The following is a 19330-nucleotide window of genomic DNA, read 5'->3' as shown; positions in this document are numbered from 1 at the left end:
TCTATGCTATAGTAAATGTAAGAACAGTGGAAGAACATGAAAGTAGCCATTACAGAGAAACACTGGGGCTAAAATCACACCGTAGCATGTTTCTGTAAACAAAGCAATTGTAATTTCGGAATTAAGCAATGACTAAGAAGTACTGTCTATCTGCAGCCTGTTAGAAAGGGGTAGGTACCTAAATTCTATTAGCATGTAAGGGGTAGATGGGCAAGACATTTCCAACAATAGTTAATGAGTTCAATAAAGCATTGCAATTCCCCTTGGTCCTGCTCTGAATTGATACAACTGACAAGGAATGACTCAGCTAATCTGCACATGAGAGTTGTACAAATTCTCAGAACCCACAATCACATAATATGGAATAAAGAAATTGCTGCTAAAACAACTGTTGCAGACATATATCCACAGCCTGGTATTTTTATTCCTTAACATTAACCCCTTGTAGGGTAATGTTTTGCAAAGAGAAACTTTTATTTCAATGCAATAGAAGCTAAACTGAAGAATTTAAATAAGAATACCTGCATCATCAAGAGTTCATTGAAACAATCATATGTGTATGAAACATATGGTACATTTTCCTGATTTTGTAAAAGTATCAGGCAGAGGCAGTAAAGCATGTCTCAGACAGATGTATCCAGGAAATCTAACAGAAGTTTCCAACTGGGTCTTGTCTCTTACCTCATTCTGTTTAATTACTACTCGTAAAGCAGAAAGATGTTTTTTTTTTTCTGTATTCTGTGTTCATCTGATAGGCTATAGGGAATTAGCATTCAATGGGAAAGGTTCCATCTTGTCAAAAAGCGTCTCCATGAGAGCAGCAAGGCTATTCAGAGAGGAGCGACTTCAAAAACTGCAGTGAATGTGATAGCCATGTAAAACTAGTTTTAAGAGATTGAGGCACAAGAGTTCAAGAATCCTTATTTTCAGAGTCTGCAAAGGATACTGTTACTGTTTAGGCTGGAAAGGCCCATACACAACCTGATCCAGGAAGGTATACATATACATGGCAGGTATAAATATACATGGGAGGGAAGAGGGGAAGGAGAGGAGAATCAAGATGTAAGAATGCCAGTGACATGTTCATTCTCAAAGGGTGGGTGTCAAGAACAACTCAATTACATACAATCCCTGGCACTGCACTTACGTTTCAGTGGTCTATCTTTAAAAATCATTCCCTGAGGACATAACTGCCTTTGGCTAGAGATGCTGCTTCTGGTCTCAGTTTTGGAATCTTAAGTGACCTTCTTTTCTAGGTACAGTGGCCTATAATTGTGCAGAATTTAAACAGTTGGTTCTTTAGCTGTAATACAGCTTTTGCCAGACCATATCAATAGAAATCCTTACTACAGAAACTTCAATTTCTTTTTCAGTTTGTCTTCAAGAGCTAAAGAGAACTCCTCTTACAGAAAAATTGCCCATAAAAGATCAAATAAGGTGCCCCTAACAAAGCTGGAGAATTTCTCAATGAATAATAGAAACCTCCTTGAGTTGCTTAGTCTGCAGAACTGTCTACATTCCCAATCTCTTTCCCCATTGTAAAACTTTGTTTAATTTATTAAATAATCCTGTTTTTTTTTTTCCTGTGACATAAAGCTTTGGATTCCAAGGCTTCACAAAATCCAGGGTAACTCAGTGTTGGCATTTAGAGTATCAGCTGGTAGAAAAAGGACAGAAATACTAATATTACTCAAGTTAACTCTAAAAATAGCTAAATAGTTCTACAAGTTTACCCCAGAGAACAGGATTAATTTTAAATCTCAACAAAGCTATTTCTTGTCTCATGCCAAATTATTTTGTCATAGCATATCTTCTGAGGCACAGATATAAGCCCAAGCCTGCAGTCCTAGTTCCTGAAGTCCTTTAATTATGATCAGAATTTCACCTCAGTAAAACATCTTCACATAAAGATTACAAAGTGATGCAATATGAACTGATACAGCACATGGTTGGATAAACACACCATGTGATGGGTGAGCAATTGGCTCACAAGTCGAGCACAGAGAGTAACAGTGAATGTGGAAACATCAGACTGGTGACCTGTCACTAGTGGGGTTCCACAAGGCTCCATCTTAGGCCCTGTGCTCTTCAACCTCATACATTACTTCAACACAGGACTGAAAGGGACACTAAGTTTGCAAATGAGACAAAACTGGGAGGAGCTGTTGACTCCTGGAGGTTTTTAAGATGAGGCTGGATGTGGCACTGAATGCCATGATCTAGCAATCACAGTGGGGTTGGATCAAGGGTTGGACTCAATGATCTCGGAGGTCTCTTCCAACCCAGTTAATTCTATGATTCTATGACTCCCTCAAAGGCAGGGAGGCCCTGCAGGGAGACCTTCACAAATTACAGGACTGGGCAATCATCAAACATTGGAAGTTCAACTAGTGAAACACGAAATTCTGCACCTGGGATGGGGCAACCCTGGATGTTTGTACAGACTGGGGAATGAGATGCTGGAAAGTAGAGCCATGGAAAGGGACCTGGGGGGTCCTGGTTGATGGCAAGTTGAACATGAGTCAGCAGTGCCCTGGCAGCCAGGAGGGCCAACCCTGTCCTGGAGGCATCAGGCAAAGCATCACCAGGTGGTCACGGGAGGGGATTGTCCCGCTCTGCTCTGCACTGGGGCAGCCTCACCTTGAATATTGTGTGCAGTTTTGGTCACCACAATGTAAGAAAGATAGTAAGCCATTAGAGAGTGTCCAAAGGAGGGCAATGAGAATGGTAAAGGGCCTTGAGGGGAAACTGTGTGAGGAGTGGCTGAGGTCACTTGGTCTGTTCAGCCTGGAGGAGACTGAGGGGAGACCTCATTGCAGTCTACAATTTCTTCAAGAGAGGAAGAGGCAGGGCAGGCACTGATCTCTTCTCTGTGGTGATCAGTGACAGGACCCAAGGGAATGGCCTGAAGTTGTGTCAGGGGAGGTTTAGGTTGGATATTAGAAATAGGTTCTTTGCCCAGAGGGTGGCTGGGCACTGGAACAGGCTCCCCAGGGAAGTGGTCACAGCACCAAGCCGGACAGAGTTCAAGAAGCATTTGGATAATACTCTTGGGCATATGGTGTGACTCCTAGGAATGGGTGCAGAGCTAGGAGCTGGACTCGATGATCCTTGTGTGTCCCTTCCAACTTGGTATATTCCATGGTTCTGTGATAATGGAGTGTTATCTGCTCTGCCTTGTGGAGATTCAGAAGAATATTTAAATAGCCCTCAATGCAAAAGTATGTGGAGTATCAGCACTCAGAATCATTCTTCTGAAGAGTCTCAGAGACCTCTAATTTTTGGGACATGCTATTATACTGCTTTTAGGGAAAGAGCAGCTGGACCAGTACTAAATGCTGCTGTTTCTTCATGTCAGCAACAAATGGAGTCCGAGTTCAAGGCCATGGAAGCATCACACCTCGACATGTGAAGGAATTCCCATGCCTACAACAAAGTAGTTCTCAAAACATCAAGAATGACTTTGCAAGAAAAACATGTTCGGTGGATAAGAAATTGTTTGGATGGTTGCATCCAGAGGTGATTGGCTCAGGTGATGAGTGGTGTCCCTCAGAGGTCTGGGACCAATACTGGCACGAGTGTTATTTAGTATCTGCATTAATGACACAGACAAAGGGATCCAGGGCACCCTCAGCAAACTTCCTGATGACACCAAGCTGAGTGCTGCTGGAACCTCACAGGATTTAACAAGACCAAGTGTAAGGCACTGTACCTGGGTCAGGGCTACCCCTGGTATCAATACAGACTGGGGGATGAACAGATGAAGAGCAGCTCTGCTGAGAAGGACTTGGGGGTGCTGGTGGAAGAGAGGCTGGACATCAATGTGTGCTCACAGCCCAGAAAGTCAAGCATAACCTGGGCTGATTCAAAAGCAGGGTGGTCGAGGTGACTTTGCTCCTCTACTCCACTCTGGTAAGACCTCAGATGGGGTACTGCATCCAGCTCTGGGCTTCTCCACAGAGAACAACATTAACTTGCTGCAGCAAGAACAGACAAGGGCCACAAAGACAGTTAAAGGGATGGAGCACCTCTCCTGTGAGGAAAGGTTGAGAGAATTGGGATTGGTCAGCCTGGAGAAGAGAAGGCTCCAGGGATGGCTTATAGCAGCCTTCCAGTACCTGAAGGGGTCCTACGGGAAAGCTGAAGTGGGATGTTTTCACAAGGGCAAGTAGTGCAAGGGGAAATGGCTTCAAACTGAAAAAGAGTAGGTTTAGATTGGACATTAAGACAAAATTCTTTACTGTGAGGATGCTGAGGCACTGGAACGGGGTGCCCAGAGAAGCTGTCGATGCCCCATCCCCAGAAGTGTTCACGGTCAGGCTAGATGGGGCCTTGAGCAAATTGGTCTAGCAGAAGGTATGCCTGCCCATGGCAGAGGGTCTGGAACAAAATGATCTTTGATCCCTTCTAACACAAACCATTCTATGATTTTATGAAAAGCTGCTAGACTGCTTCAGTCATTTGCATACAACAGTCATTATTTTACAGGGCATCATAGTGTGCAAGTGTACTCAGACTTGCCATAAATGGACAACTTGACCAACTCTTTGAGAAGTCTGTACCTTTGATGCGTTCTAACACAAAATATTACATTTTCCCAGCTACATCTTCATGGAGTTTCCACTGGGTGCATTTCCAGGTCCTGACATAAACTAGTGCAATACTATCATCTCTTGCCAAATCAGGCAAACGATAAAAGCATAAATTAGTAATACTGAGCAATCATGAGGATAAAAGCTCCTTATAAGTATAAAATGTTCTTATGGATACTTGTAATTTTCTAGGGAAGGTGATATAAAGGAGAATTATTATACTTACATATTAATTATATGCCATCTCAAAATGAACCATGCAGCTGTCATTTATTAAATGCCAGTGCTCATCTAAACAAAACCAAAAGAAAGTCAGTCTCCCGCTGAGCAACATGCTATTTCTGTATATGATCAGTTGTGTAGAACGAAAGAAACAAAGGAAATATTTAGCTGGATATTCCTATGTAGAACATTTCTAGGAGAGGATGAAAAGGTTTTCCCAGGGCAACTGAACAATTTTTAGAAGAAAACCCACAGATTTCCCAACTGTGTTTAATATCAAAAAACACATCCACACAGCTACCTAGTTTCTCCTTATTATGTCATGCACAAAGATGCTCTGAAGCGTAATTGACATCTCCAGCAAAGAATTTGATAATGCATAAGGAAGAGCTACTGAACTCACACATTACAGCTATCAGACAGACTTCCAGAACCTGATCTCCTTTTATGACCAGGTGAACCATTTAATAGTGTTGTAGACTGTGGATGTTGTCTACCTAGACTTCAACAAAGCCTTTGACACTGTTTCCCACATTATTCTCCTGGAGAAACTGACAGCTCATGGCTTGGACAGGTGCACTCTTCACTGGGTTAAAAACTGGCTGGATGGCCAGGCCCAGAAAGTGGTCATCAATGGTGCTACACTCAATCACAAGTGGAGTTCCCCAGGCTCAGGAGACAGTCCTGTTTAATATCTTTATCAACGCTCTGGATGATGGGATTAAGTGCACCCTCAGTCAGCTTGCAGATACCACCAGGTAGGTTGAGAGTGTTGATCTACTGAAGAGTAGGAAGGCTCTGCAGAGGGACCTCAACAGACTGGATTGATGGGCTGAGGCCAATTGTATTAGGTTCAAGAAGCTGAAGTGCCAGGTCCTGCACCGGGGTCACAACAGCTCCAGGAAGCACTACAGGCTTGGGGCCAAGTGGCTAGAAAGTTGCTTGGCGGAAAAGGACATGGGGGTGCTCATGACAGCAGCTGAACATGAGCCAGCAGTATGCCCAATTGGCCAGGAAGACCAACGGCATCCTGGCCTATATCAGCTAGCAGGACCAGAGCAGTGATCCTCCCCATCTACTCGGTACTGGTGAGGCCACACCTCAAATCCTGTGTCCAGTTCTGGGCCCCTCACTACAAGAAAGGTGCTGGAGCATGTCCATAAAAGGGCAACCAGGCTAGTGAAGGGTCTGGAGCACAAGTCTTGCGAGGAGCGGCTGAAGGAACTGGGGGTGTTAAGCCTGGAGAAAAGGGCACTCAGTGGGGACCTTATCACTCTCTACAAGAAAGGAGGTTGTAGCCAGGTGGAGGTTGGCCTCTTCTCCCAGGAAACCAGCAACAAGACAAGAGGCAAAGGCCTCAAGCTGTGCCAGGAGAGGTTCAGACTGGACATCAGGAAGAATTTCTTCAGTTAAAGGATAGTTAGGGCTACCCAGGGAAGTGGTGGAGTCGCCATCCCTAGAAGTGTTTAAAAAACAACTGGATGTAGCACTTAGTGCTAGGCTTTAGTTGACATGGTAGTGTTCACTCAAAGGCTAGACTCAATAATCTTGGAGGTCTCATCCAACTTTAATGGTTCTTAAAGTCCACTTCATGTCAAAGAGCTCATTAAATACACTACAGCTGATACTTCATATTCTCTGGTCATTTCAACCAGGACTTCACAAATTCAAAGTATGCATTCAAAATTAGAATAACCAGAACTAAATCTGGATTGCTATTGACAGTTATCAGCTGTGACTTCTCTGCTCATGCTCCCTCTTACAGTACCATGAGCAGTTGCTTGTATTTTATTCCACATTTTGTTGGAAGTAAGCATCTGAAAAATGTTAGAATTAGCATCAATTCTCTAATTTGACCAAGACTGTGGCTGCAACAGCACTAGTGCTGGTACACGAAACTTATAAGGATTGTGCAGTCACATAAGGAAAGGAGAGGAGAGTTCCTCTCTAGTACAGGAAGAGCTTCATTAAGTTTGACTGTGAAACTAGACACCAGGAAACCTTACCTTCATAAATACCATAAGCCAGCCAAACTAAGTGCTAAGTCTCAAAGACATTTCATCCACTCATGAGCATTGTTCCCATGCTGCTATCCAATTCCTTTGTGCTGGCACTGGTCTGTCTTGAAGTGCACAAAGTTCTGGATCACACAGTCTATCTGTTTTAAAACTAACCATCACTTTCAGGGTTTGTCTCAGATAAATCCCCCAATGTGCTGTGCAGGCACAAGGACAAACTGAGCACAATTACTAGAAAAGGGAGAGGACTGGTACTGACTGGGGCCTGAGAAAGAAAACTGAAATGTAGATTTTTCTCTCCCCTCTCCTTTTCTTTTTTTTTTTTTTTTTTGGGGGGGGGGTTCTCAAAGCACGATATTAACTCTGCTCAGTATATTCACAGCTGGTTCCTCAGCTGCAGTTTCAACTCAGCAAATATGATTAACAGAAGTATTTGCACAAATCTAAATTTAAATAGAAGTATGTGACTTGGCAACACTTCAGGAGTCTACGGGTACATCTTTCACTTTAAGGTGAAAGAATCAATTTCATATATATTGACTTATTTGCATAACACAGTCGATGTCAAGCAAATAGTTTGTCCAACTAAGTGAATCAGAATTTAACTTCTATAAAATTTGGGTTGCAATTTACAAAATAAAAGATGGAGAAAAGAAGATTGAAGAAGTATTTTTTGAGTTAATATTTACAGCTTGGTAGTATAGATGGAAGAATTATTTTCCAATATGCTTAGCATTATAGCTGGATCTTCCAGGATATCATGTATGCATCAGGACCAGCAGCCATATAATCAGAATAGAGTATCCAGTTTTCATGATTATATAATACCAAAAAAACCCGTACACAACGTAGACAATCAGCTCCTGAAGTCACATTTAAATGAAAGCTTTCATTTAAAACCAAAGGTGAGTTGCCTTCGCCTTAAGAGAAATTTTCCAAAAGTAACATGATGACTAAAAACTAGACAAAAAATAAAAACCCTAAATTTTTAAACAGTAGTGGTTTTGACATTCACAATTAACTACGTAGGATATTAAATGATGTTTAGAATTTGAGAAGACTCTGCTAATCAAGAATGGTTGTAATAAAGTACAACTTTTTTATTGTTGTTGGGTTTTTTTTAAGTTGTGCTAAGTTTAGGGGCATTGAATACTTTTCAGTCTAGATAGAGTATCTATTGTGTCTTCAAAAACTGTTTTGGATAGGGACTGTTTTCTACACCAATAGATAGGATCTCGCCAAACCCAAAGTACACTATGTTCCCAAAAGGCTGAATAATTCAATCTTCCACCTTGATAACTCATTATTACCCTGTTATTTTGAGTATGACAGAAAAGTCAAGGTCTAGAAGCTTTAACACTAAGCAGGCACAAATAAAAAAAAAATAATAAAAAAAAGTAACTGAATACAAAATAACACAACACAACAATGTAAAAGCCCTAGGGAAATCTATCAGGAAAGTCCTCAGAAAACAAGCCACACTGCAGTGCACACACCAGTAAGCATCCTTGTATCCAAAACCAGATTCACATCACGCAAAGAATACAAAACTTTGGCCGTATACCCTAAAAGGATGAGCTACAATCAGACAAATTAATGTAACTAATAACATGAATTAAACATCAGAAAATATGGAAATTAAACAGCCAAAAGAAATAAAGCAGAAGTAAAAATTACTGTCCCTGAGTTGTGTATTGCCACTGTCCTGGTAGAAGTCACGAAGTCCTGAGGTAGAATTCAATTGTGTCAGTGTGATCTGGCATCTTGTCTTAATCTGCTGAAAGTTTTATGATAAGCCATCAATCTTGACATTGACATGGCTGAGATAAACAGTTATTCTGTTGTCCTTGTTCTTCTGTTGGGCCATCAGAGTGCAAAACACCAGCAGAATACAACTCTTTGGTGATTCCTGTTAGACCCTCCAGAAACCACCAAACACAAGGGCTGAAGCTCTAAAACATAGACACTCAGACACCTCTCTCTCTTTAGGTACCTAAATCCATCTGATTTCAATGGGAAGTTCATAAATATCTCTGACAATTAAGACTAAGGAAGCCCGGTTCCTCAACAAGAATCAAGGTTAATTGAGATTAAAACAGATGACAGTCCAATTTGTTACCACATTTTTATTAAATTAGGATTTGCTCAGTCTAACTGCAGAATGTTACCTAATTAAAACTGAGTACTCAGGGCATCAGTGATCTAAAGCAGAAGTTCACTCACACCTATGTCACATTAAAGTGACTTTAGCCACCAGGAGAGCTACTACGTCCTCTCCTTTTGCTTGTTTCTATAGCCACATGATGCAGCAAATCAAGGAGTTGATTTACCTGAAAATTAATGTCACTAGAAACAATCAGCCTTGGCTAGATCATCTTACCAATCTACCTCATTACATAGTTATTTGAAAAATAGTACTAGCAGAAAAGGGAAGACTGAAAGCAGAGTCATCCACTAAATAGAGTAATTGAAGAGAGAGAAATTTATTAGGATTATCAAAATTATTATTATTATCACTTTAGAATGTGAAAGCAAACTGACAGGTAACAAACATGATAGGTAAAAATAAAAAACAATTAAAATTAAAACAAACTTAAAATGAAAGGATTATTGTGTCCAGATACTTAGCAGGAGCTAGAAACATTCAGAGGTATATAATTATGCCATATTTAAGAGAAGACACTGAACAGAAATTTACAAAATTGGTGGTCATACATCATGTCTAGACACAGACAAGACACTGTGGAAACAAAAAATAATCATTAAATGGTTACAAATAAATACGAGATGAGTAAAACAATTGCCTTTGCAATATCAAGAAGTAAAAGACCATGCCAGAGATTCCATGGTATTACTGGCAAATGAGAAGTGAAGAACACAAGAAGTCAAAAAAGAAGAATGACTGATGAAACAGTGAGAGCTGGGAAATCTCTGCCTGCTCATATACACAACAAAGGAAGAATCAGTCACTAGGAAAAAGGAAAACTATTCTCTCCAACCCATTTTCAGACTACAACAGTAAGACTTCGGAAGCAGAACTCTAGAAAAAAAAACAAGTACCTAGTAAACATAGATCAACTCAGTATATAAGTAAACCAGAGTATCAAGCTCAGGGGTGGGAAGAAGCTGGGGGCAGCTTTTCAAGGGAAGCATATGAAAAGAGAAGAAAGTGGTTGGGGTTTTTCATTCAGAATGAAAGCCATTAAAATGTGTGGATTCTATCTGAACTTCAACAGAAAAACATCAGTAAACACTAGTTTTGCTGTAGCATACAAAGGTTTCACTCAGTATTAGCTCTAATGCACTGTACAAACAACAGTAAAGATATTCTCAGTAAATTTAACATCTTCAGCTCAGTTAGTTAGAGCATGGTGCTAATAACACCAAGGTTGTGGGTTTGATCTCAGTGTGGGCCATTCACTTTAGAGCTGGACTGGATGGTTCTTGTGGGTCCCTTCCAGCTTAGAATATTCTGTGATTCTGACTCAATTTACAGATTAGGCTTCCACAAGTAAGTGTCAATATAAATGGCACTGTGACACAAGTAGCATTTTGATATTATTTGTAGGTATTTAAAGGTTTACTTTCTAACATTGTTCTTGAATATTTTTAACGTATATGGAGATATCCTTTTCAAATGGGGTATAACACAGCCATCATTAACAATTCCCTTCAATCTCATCAAGGCTATTTTGATAGGTGGATTTTCAGAAAAGGCAGTGGCTTTTTGGATAATATCAAGGAGCATCTCACATAAGGTACAACCTGAAGGCCAGCAAATAATGCATCTGCACAAGAAAATAAGGCACAAAAAGACCAGACTGATATTATTGTCAAACAGCAATAGGCAGGGATATTCTATTCCAACAAATTAGAAAATTCCTGAAAAGCCAAAAGTACATACCTTTGTATATTATGTAAAAGATACTCTATGTGTTACAGGCAGCTTTTCAACTGCTTGTTTTTACTCCACTAAGTACCTGAAAGGCAATTTACTACTGAACAGCAAAAGCTTCCATTGGATTATTGTATTAACATACCTGGACAGCAAGTTTGCCTTACAAAAAGTCTATCTAGCAGAGTTGAAGCTACCTTTCAGCAATAAGAACAATGAAGAGGCAAAAAGGAAAGCTTCATCAAAAGAAAAAGAATGTTATGTCTCCAGAACAGCAGCCCAAGTAGAGAGAAAGCAGATAAAGATGTCAGGAGAAGGTCAAGGCCAGGTTGAAAAGCAATCGGTAAGAGGAAAGATACGAAGTGGAACATTTACCATTTAACAAGGCAATGATGTAGTTAACACAGATTGCTGGAAACATGATCTTTAATTGGGAAAAGCACACAGAAATTTGCTGCCACACAGGGAAAGAAAAAGAAGTCAGCTATACTGATTGTTGTGAGGTAAAAACCAAAATTGATATGCATCCTTTCAATGATATGCACCACATACAAACTGTTTTCTCCTTATTTCCCTAGAGTCAACAGACTGCTTTGATTACAGGAACTAATAGTACAGCACGTTTTAAAATCCTCTATTTAGTAAATTTCAGCATTAAAAAAATAAACAAAGCTCAATATCAAAAGTAGTATCAGTGGACAAAAACACTTACCTAAAAATAATGCCATGCACCGCAAAACTCTAAACATTGAGCGCTGGCATAGACAAGAAAAGCACTTAATACAGCAGACTAAGCAAACTGAGAGAGAGCTGCAGCTGGTTCTTCAATTACTAGGTATTGTTTAAAAATGCATATTCAACTCAAAATCCCTCAGAACATTTGTACTTTTAAAGATGACTGAAAGATCTGTATTTTAAACTACCAAAATTTAAGTTATTCCAGTAGCTGCAAATCAATACTTTCAATAAGAAGGAGGTAAAATTAAAAACCAGAACAGAGAGAAGTATTAAGACAGTATCTTCTACAGTAATTCCTAAGAACTATAAAACTAATCTCAAATTTTCTGATCTGAAAGTCCAAACATATACAGGAGGCTAGAACAGCTCTGCTTTCAGCCTGTGTTAACTGCCCATGAGTGAATATTCACTTAGAGGGAATATGAACTCCCTGAATGATTGGTGTTTTTAATGTTAACATTCACAGCATCTTGCTAAATTAACTGCAGGGAAAAAGATGATTAAGTACAACTCTGCGTTGGTGAGGGCCATATTAAAAAGTCAGCAATGTTTATACACATACACCTTATTCCAGGGTGGCTTTTTTCAATTCCAGTACATACTTTTATTATGCCCATATGTTTAACATAGTGGAAGGTTAAAAAAACTACTGAAAGACAGAAAGAAAAAAAAAAAAGTTTTATGCAAACATGATGGTCAGCAATGTTTCAGAGCAATATTTTAGGAAGTACCTGAGTAGATAAACAGCCCTTTCAATATCACTGAGTTCTTCATCAACTGTCAATCTTTCTATTTCTTCTGGTGTCTGTCAAGTGTGAAATAGAGATTATGAGTTTCCAATGCTTTATTATTTCACCATTTTTGAGCTTCTTAAAACAAGCCCTGCCTCCCCACGTATCCAGGGACAGTTTTATGAGCAACTTGAATTTATTCATGAAATCTCTAGTCAACATTTCAAATTCAATCAAGTAAATCTTCCACCAGGAAAAGATGCAATGTTAGAGCTGTACAGTTCCATGTCAAGCATTATCACTACTAACGTAAAAGCAAATCACATATAAATTAATCTAAAGACCTAAGTTAGTCTATTTTTTTCCCAGCTTAATATTCTTATACTGGAAATCTTAAGTCCCTGCTCTATAATATTCAAGCCTGTTTATTCCAAAAATGACTGAAAACAATGTTTAGCATCCTGGTGTCATTAAAAACCAACCAACCAAACAAACAAAAAACCAACCAAACAAACAAAAATACTGTCTTCTCACTTAGCTGTGCATAAATAAAACAGACAATTTAAAACGGATTTTAAAGGATCGATCTATTTTGAGGTATATACCTTCAGGCTCCTGCGTACTGGCCTCTCTATAATAGTTAGTTCCTGCAGGTCTTCTATGTATCCGAACAGATTGCTCTGACTAAAATCCATTTTGGAGAAGGTGAGCGGACGCATGTAACACCTAAAGCCTTCGGCAGCCGACGCCGTCCCCGAGCCTCACATCGCCCTGCGGGCGGCGGGACCGCTCGCTCCGGGTGCTGCCGCCGCCGGCACAGCCCGGGCTCGGCGCACTCACTGCGGCAGCGCCCGCCGCGCCGCCCGCCCCCGCCCAGCCTCCTGCCGGGAAACTTTCTCCGCTCGGCCCCGGCGGGCAGGGCAGCGAGCGGGGCCGGCACCCGCAGACCCGGGAGCGCCGGTGCAGCCGCGGGTGCCTCGGCGGGCGTGAGTTTCGTGCCAAGTTTCCCCTGGTCGCGGGCCGCGCCTGCCTGCTGCGGGGGCCGGGGAGCACGCTGCCCACGGCGGCCAGAAGGGCACGGCGGAGCCCCCGGCGGAGCCCCCGGCGCAGCACCCGGGACTGCGGGGCTCTCTCCGCACCGGCGGGGCAGTGCAAGGCAGGGCGCGGAGCGGAGCAGCCCCGCCGCTGTGCCCGGGTGCCGCCTCTCCCCCCCGCCCCGGGAGGAGGGACGGTTGCCGTGGTGCAGTGACGCTCCCCGCCCCCGTCCCGCGGCGCGGCCACTCGGGCTCCCTTCCCGGCGTGACGGGGGTGAGCGCCACAGACCCGGGCCGGGGTAACCCCCGCAGCTCCTCGCCGGTCGCCGGGGCAACGCGGCGCTGCCGCGGCCTCCGCGGGGCAGAACAGCGCCCGAGAGGGGGGCGCCGCCCCCTTAGAGCCGGCACCGCGCCGGGGGTGCCTCGGCCACTGCAGCCCAGACTGCCCTCCGGGGTCCCTCGGCCTGCTGCGGGGCTCCTCGTCCACAGCTGTGGCTTCTGCTGTCTTCCCCTCCCACAGCCGCAGCCTCCCTGAAGCTCCTCGTCCACTGCTGCGGCCTCCCCTGGGGGGGCACTGCATGTCCTCAGCCGGGCGGTGTCCCCCGCCAGTGGTGCTGGGACCCCCCCACCAGTGTCCTGTCCCGCTCTCACAGCTGTGTCAAAGCAGAACTACACCGGACAAACCTCTAGATGAGCTGATTTTAAAGAAAAGTCCAAAGCAGGTTCCTCCTCCAATGAATGCTTTTATATTAATCATAAAATAAAATAAAAAATCTTAACTTCCATGGCAGTAAACTATGAATCTACACCGAAGACATCACTTGCACTCTTCATAAATTCTTATTCTTCACCTTTTACATTCCAGACCCAGATTATACACCATTCACACAGCAGCGCTGATTTCCATATGGATAGTCTTCTGATACATGCAGTTAGGCCTTGGATGCTGTAGGATTTACCATGCTTATTCACAAATTTGGAGTGCACTGGGGGTACAAGAGAGAGTATTTTTTTCACAATAAAGGTACACCATTTTTACCGCTCTTTCTTGGAAAAATAAGCATGGAGGATGAAATCTTTTTAAAAAACATAGTAGGACATCTTCTGCTGGGGTGGGTCAGTGATGCAAAATTCATGCAGGAAAAAAATCATTACGCACACTTGGACTCAGCATTTCCTGAGCTAAGTTATTCACCAGGCCTTTAGACAGTGGTATTTGCAGTAATTATAAGGAACACAACTAAGCAAATCACACACAGGAGTTAAAATCCCTGTAAATATTTCACAAGGGCTTGAGTGCAATGCTTTACTATTACTGTGAAATGCCCAAGACCCAATAAGTTTTGTTGATAAAGTATAAAAGTAATTCCAAAAATTGTAAGGATTAGATAATACTATGTAGTATATTACCCAGAATTTTAGTAACTTTTATTCTATGATTGGTAAATACCTCAGCTTTCATCTAGCAAAAAATAAACATGGTCCCCTGTGTGTTATTTCTCTGCCTACCAATTAGGCCAAATCCTGTGCTCGATAAGCAAGTAAAACAGTAAAAAATTAGAGCTTCTCCATTAATTGCAAACGTACAACAGAAAATCTAATCCAAAATATATATATATATATAATCAAAGTGTTATCTAATAGAAAACCAAAACCATTTGGAGTTTTCCAGGCATGACGATAAATTAAAATGAGAAACAGTACTTTGAACATCTGCTTTGCATTATCTTTTTAATCAGGGAACATCATCAGACAGTAAATACAATAGTTATAACTGAACTTAAGTTGTCTCAGAGTAGTTAAGTAATGAGCTCCATGAGGGGAAATAAAAAGAATTTAATAAAATGTTCTTTTCTCAAACTCAGAATCTTGACATGTAGGCTTCTGCCAATGATAAGTATTAGGAAAACAGACTAAAATCCAAATTGCAATTAGTTAGGAAAATCCTTTTGCAAGTTCTTTCACAGCCAATCTGCGGTTATTTCACCTTGCAAGTAGTTCTCATGAATCTCAGAGATCTTGTGTGACCTTATGTGTGCCTTGAATTAGGAACTCAATGCAGTTTTCAAACCAGGAATTTCATAACTCGGTATTAAAAAATGAAGAACACAGAGTTTAGATATACAATTAGGCTGATTTATGATGTTATATTTTACATAAATTTTGTAAGCCACTAAGGAAGAGAGTTTCTAAATATTTAAACAGCTCCTTTAAAAACCTGTCCTGTTCTTCTAACTCAGTCCAGGAAACACTGTGCAGGCATGACTCCATTAGTTTTAAAATTAGTAGATATGTCAAAGAGATTTACATATTCTGGAAATATTAAAAGCAGAATAAAAATAAGATTTTTTTTTCTGTAAATTGAATACTGGACTAGAATAAAGATCACAGGAGGAATTAGATTAAATATAAACAAATCTCCTCTTGACCCATACATTTGAAGAACAAAAAAAAATTTGCATATTTTGTTCCAAAACCACATATTTCAAAATTAATCCCCTCTGATAGTAAATCTGCAGGCAAGGAGTCTCTCATTCTCATCTATGATTAAACTTACATATGACTTCCCTTCCAACTGCTGCTGCTTTCAGCTTCTCCCCTTTTCACTCCTCTCTTCTCTCAAATAAAGCTCTACTCTCTGCTTTATTCTAACCTTGTCATAGCTACAGTAGTAGAATGAAGAGCTATTTCATGCTGCTTTTGTGACATCCAGAGTGAATTGAAACCTTCACTTTAGCACAGGAGCTGTATAAGCTCGCAAAGCCAATAGCAGGCTGACTTCAAATATTCCTTCCTTAATGGAGACAACTGCAGAGAATCTGGGAAAATAGCACCCATTACTAGTAAAAGAAGAGAGAGTGTTATTCAGGCCTTCCGAAGCAACGAACTCTAAATGCAATACAGGTGAAGATCAAAAAAAAAAAACCCAAAACCAAAACAGATGGAAGGACTTTGTACCTGAAGAATTCTTTAGGTATACTGGCTCAACCAAAGTATTCTTGGGTGAAGGGATTTGTCATGTTGGACAGAGATGCCATTCTCCTTTGCTACCCAGCAGTTAGGTGTCTGCCTTCTGGAAACTGCTCGGAAACAGTTGTGTTCCATACTTTACCTGTTACATATACCCAAAGAATTACCCTCTAAATCAAATTATTCAGAGAAATGGAAAATTTGTGAAGTCTCAGCATATATTGTTGTGCCTGAATCAGCTGAAATATGAAGTAACTGATTTGGGGGATATAGAAGGACATGCCAAGAAATGCTTTCAGGCAAAATGTGTGCATTCCCAATTAAAAGCCAGAATTTCTTATGCAATGGCCAAACTAAAAAAGGAGATAAAAATCAGCAAAATATTTTTTAATTATATTGGGGGGGGGGAAGCAATATGTTTTGGGTCAACTTGAAAGTAATTGGGGTTTTGTTTTGTTTGTTTTAATTTAGACAACTGAAGAATTACCGTAAACATCAGAATTAAATTAAACATTTCATTCTTCATTTCCCATTTTCTTTCATTTAATACTCCACAGAAAAATAAATACTATTTCATAACGTACACTGTAAAGTACACTGTGTAATCACAGTTCTGCTTAGGACTGTGAGCACCTGAACTGTGCAGAAGTTCAGTTCAGTGTGTTCACCATTACCGAGAGACAGCCAGAGCTGTAACAACTGTTGCTCACCATTTCCAAATGAGCAACCTCTGACTGGAACTGGTTTTTACAGTTCACCAAACCCTTAAAAAATTCAGTTTTATTGTTCCATTTAATGCCTTAGCCTTACCAAACAAGTTTTTTTTTTTTTTTAATTCCCTTTGTACTCCAGGTAAGAATGTCTCCACGAACAGTGGTTCTTCAGAAAAACTCCATGTTGAGGCAAACATGTAAGAAGATTAATATAAAAGAACCATGCACAAAATTATTAGTCTACTTCAGAACAATGCTTGGAATGTAGCATACACAAACCTCAGCAGGAAAAAATATTATTTAGCATATTTTGTAATTTGTTGCTAAGAAACTGTTGCTTCATTTTACTACTGTCATTTGCAGAAAAGTTTTGATTGTTCTTCTGCCACTCGGATCATCTCATTGTACCAGCTACATAATTAAATGGTTAGAAAGGAAAAAGTACTGGATTGTATTCAATGTGATTTCATCGTCTGTAGCCTGGTCTCCCATATTCTCTCCCGTAACTTACTTCCCTCCAGTAAGCTCTAAAAACCCAAAAAGATTATTTTATGATAACACAGGAAAGATCCTTAAATTTGTTTGTATGTAACATACAAAATCTGTAAGGCTGCAACCACTGTGTTCTCCCTATCTTTCTGTAAGAACTAGTAATGTTCTCCTACAGTACTAATCTACTACCCTCTGTCCAAAAGTAGTTAATAGCCCATGCACAAAGACAGAATAACAACAGAGCAAATAGAAAGTGCCATTTTTCTTCATATTGTCCAGCTATTTGTAGGATTTTTCACCTGGTAGTAGGACCTAATAGTAAACTACAAAATTTAAGTGAATGATTTTCTGTTGTAGAAACAGAACACTTTTTTCCCATGTTTACTAGCTTTTTCAAATATCCAGATAAAGCAGAATTTATTTGCATTTTAGAAATAGGAACAATAGTGGCAAAAATCTCAGTGCCGTCAGTTTTTCAGTAGGGATGTCTATACCACATTCTACCAGCACCCTGACCCAGAAGATGAAGAGAGTGTACCAAGACACACCTGCCTGCTGCAAAACCAAAGACTGGCACTGGTATATTCACAACAAAGAGGAAGCCAATGAGTCCAGTTCCTTGCTAGGACAACCATGAACAACCTGTCATGCTCATGTCAAACATTATATTAAAACTAACAACTTTTTGCCTTCAGTATTCTTTACTCATCGGTTGCCATAGAAACTTAAGATTTCTTACCTAAAATTACTGTTGGCCAGTTCACTGAGTTTCTTCTTGTGCTAGTGTTGTCCTTTCCTTTAAATTATTCTCCCTTTCCTGGTATTTAAAGACTGCAGTCATAGCTGCTGTAATCATGGGTTAAACAAGCTAGGCTCAGCACTTAGGCTTTGCTCCTGAAACAGGCTCTTCATTCCCCTGATCATCCTAGCAGTCTCCTTGGTATCTGCTGCAGTTTGACTTCACCTCTCTAGAATTAAGGTGATCAGAATACAGTATTGAAAATAAAAATTCAGGGAAGTAATGCCTCTTGTGAAAAATGAATGTCGGTACAGGAATTAGTTTACCAAATATACTAGAATTACAGCTCACAGTTATCTTGTGGTCAATAATTCTGTCATGGACAGTGATCTAAAACTAATTAACTCCCATCTTAATGGTTTAAATTCTATTAGCTATAGCTGAATGGTGCTTTACTTTGCATAAGTAAATTCATCCAATTATTCTGGTCCTCAAGGTCCTTTCAATCTGCCTTGATATCATAATTCCCCTATGTATTAATAACTGTGTCATCAGCATATTTAACATTGTATCATAGTTATTCATTAAACAAGATTAGTCCTCAAGACTTTAAGAAACTCCTCGAGTAAACTCGATATAACTGATAATCTATCAATGTACACACCGTGTATCCCCAAAATGAAACATATATTGCTCTTCCTCTTTAGCAAACTCCTTTCACCTCAAAGTTCTCTACTATTCCTTGTTATTAATCATTTTCCATATTAAAAATATTTTGAGGTTGTCCAGATAGATTAGATGACCTTTATTTTTCTGCCCAGAAAAGCAGTTACCTTATTAAGTGACATGACCTGATTTGCCATTTGCCCCTGGGTTAATCAATATTGATGTTTATTTAATTTCCTCCTATCTTCTTAACTTTCTTTATAATTCTTCCCTTGAAAGAAGTATCTACTGCATCTGACTGCATTTGCAACCATTCCAAATGTTTCCCTGACATTAAATGGAGGTATCTTTGCCATTCTTCAATCACACATTCTTCTTCTGTTCTTGAAACAGTCTTTGCTACTGTAACTAGAGTTAAACATGCCAGTACTCTTAAATCTCATGCACGGAGATTACCTTTTTCTCCTGGCTTTGTGAACACATTAGCTGAAGGAGCAGCGTGTCTTTGACAAAATGCTTC

The 19330-nt window shown here is 40.4% G+C and overlaps 1 protein-coding gene across 2 annotated transcripts in view; it reads right to left on the bottom strand.

Annotated features, from left to right (window-relative positions):
* The window catches only part of PPP4R4 (protein phosphatase 4 regulatory subunit 4), a 74514-nt gene extending 60986 nt beyond the window's left edge, over positions 1-13528 (bottom strand). Inside the window, exons 1-2 of one of the 2 annotated variants that reach the window (XM_027890284.1) lie at positions 12802-13528; positions 12197-12270 (exon numbers count right to left, since the gene is read on the bottom strand). In XM_027890284.1, coding sequence (XP_027746085.1) covers positions 12197-12270; positions 12802-12915 — 188 coding nt within the window. In that variant the 5' untranslated portion in view covers positions 12916-13528. The remainder of the gene's footprint in view (positions 1-12196; positions 12271-12801) is intronic. The other variant, XM_027890285.1, reaches the window with a different exon arrangement.
* Positions 13529-19330: the final 5802 nt, after the last annotated feature.

The sequence above is a fragment of the Empidonax traillii genome, unplaced genomic scaffold (assembly GCF_003031625.1).
Source record: "Empidonax traillii isolate 1590-97213 ecotype Southwest subspecies unplaced genomic scaffold, ASM303162v1 scaffold283:size781446, whole genome shotgun sequence".
In the NCBI taxonomy this organism is placed as follows: Eukaryota; Metazoa; Chordata; class Aves; order Passeriformes; family Tyrannidae; genus Empidonax; species Empidonax traillii.
The sequence above is the reverse complement of the archived record's forward strand: the minus strand, read 5'-3'. Positions and strand labels throughout refer to the sequence as shown.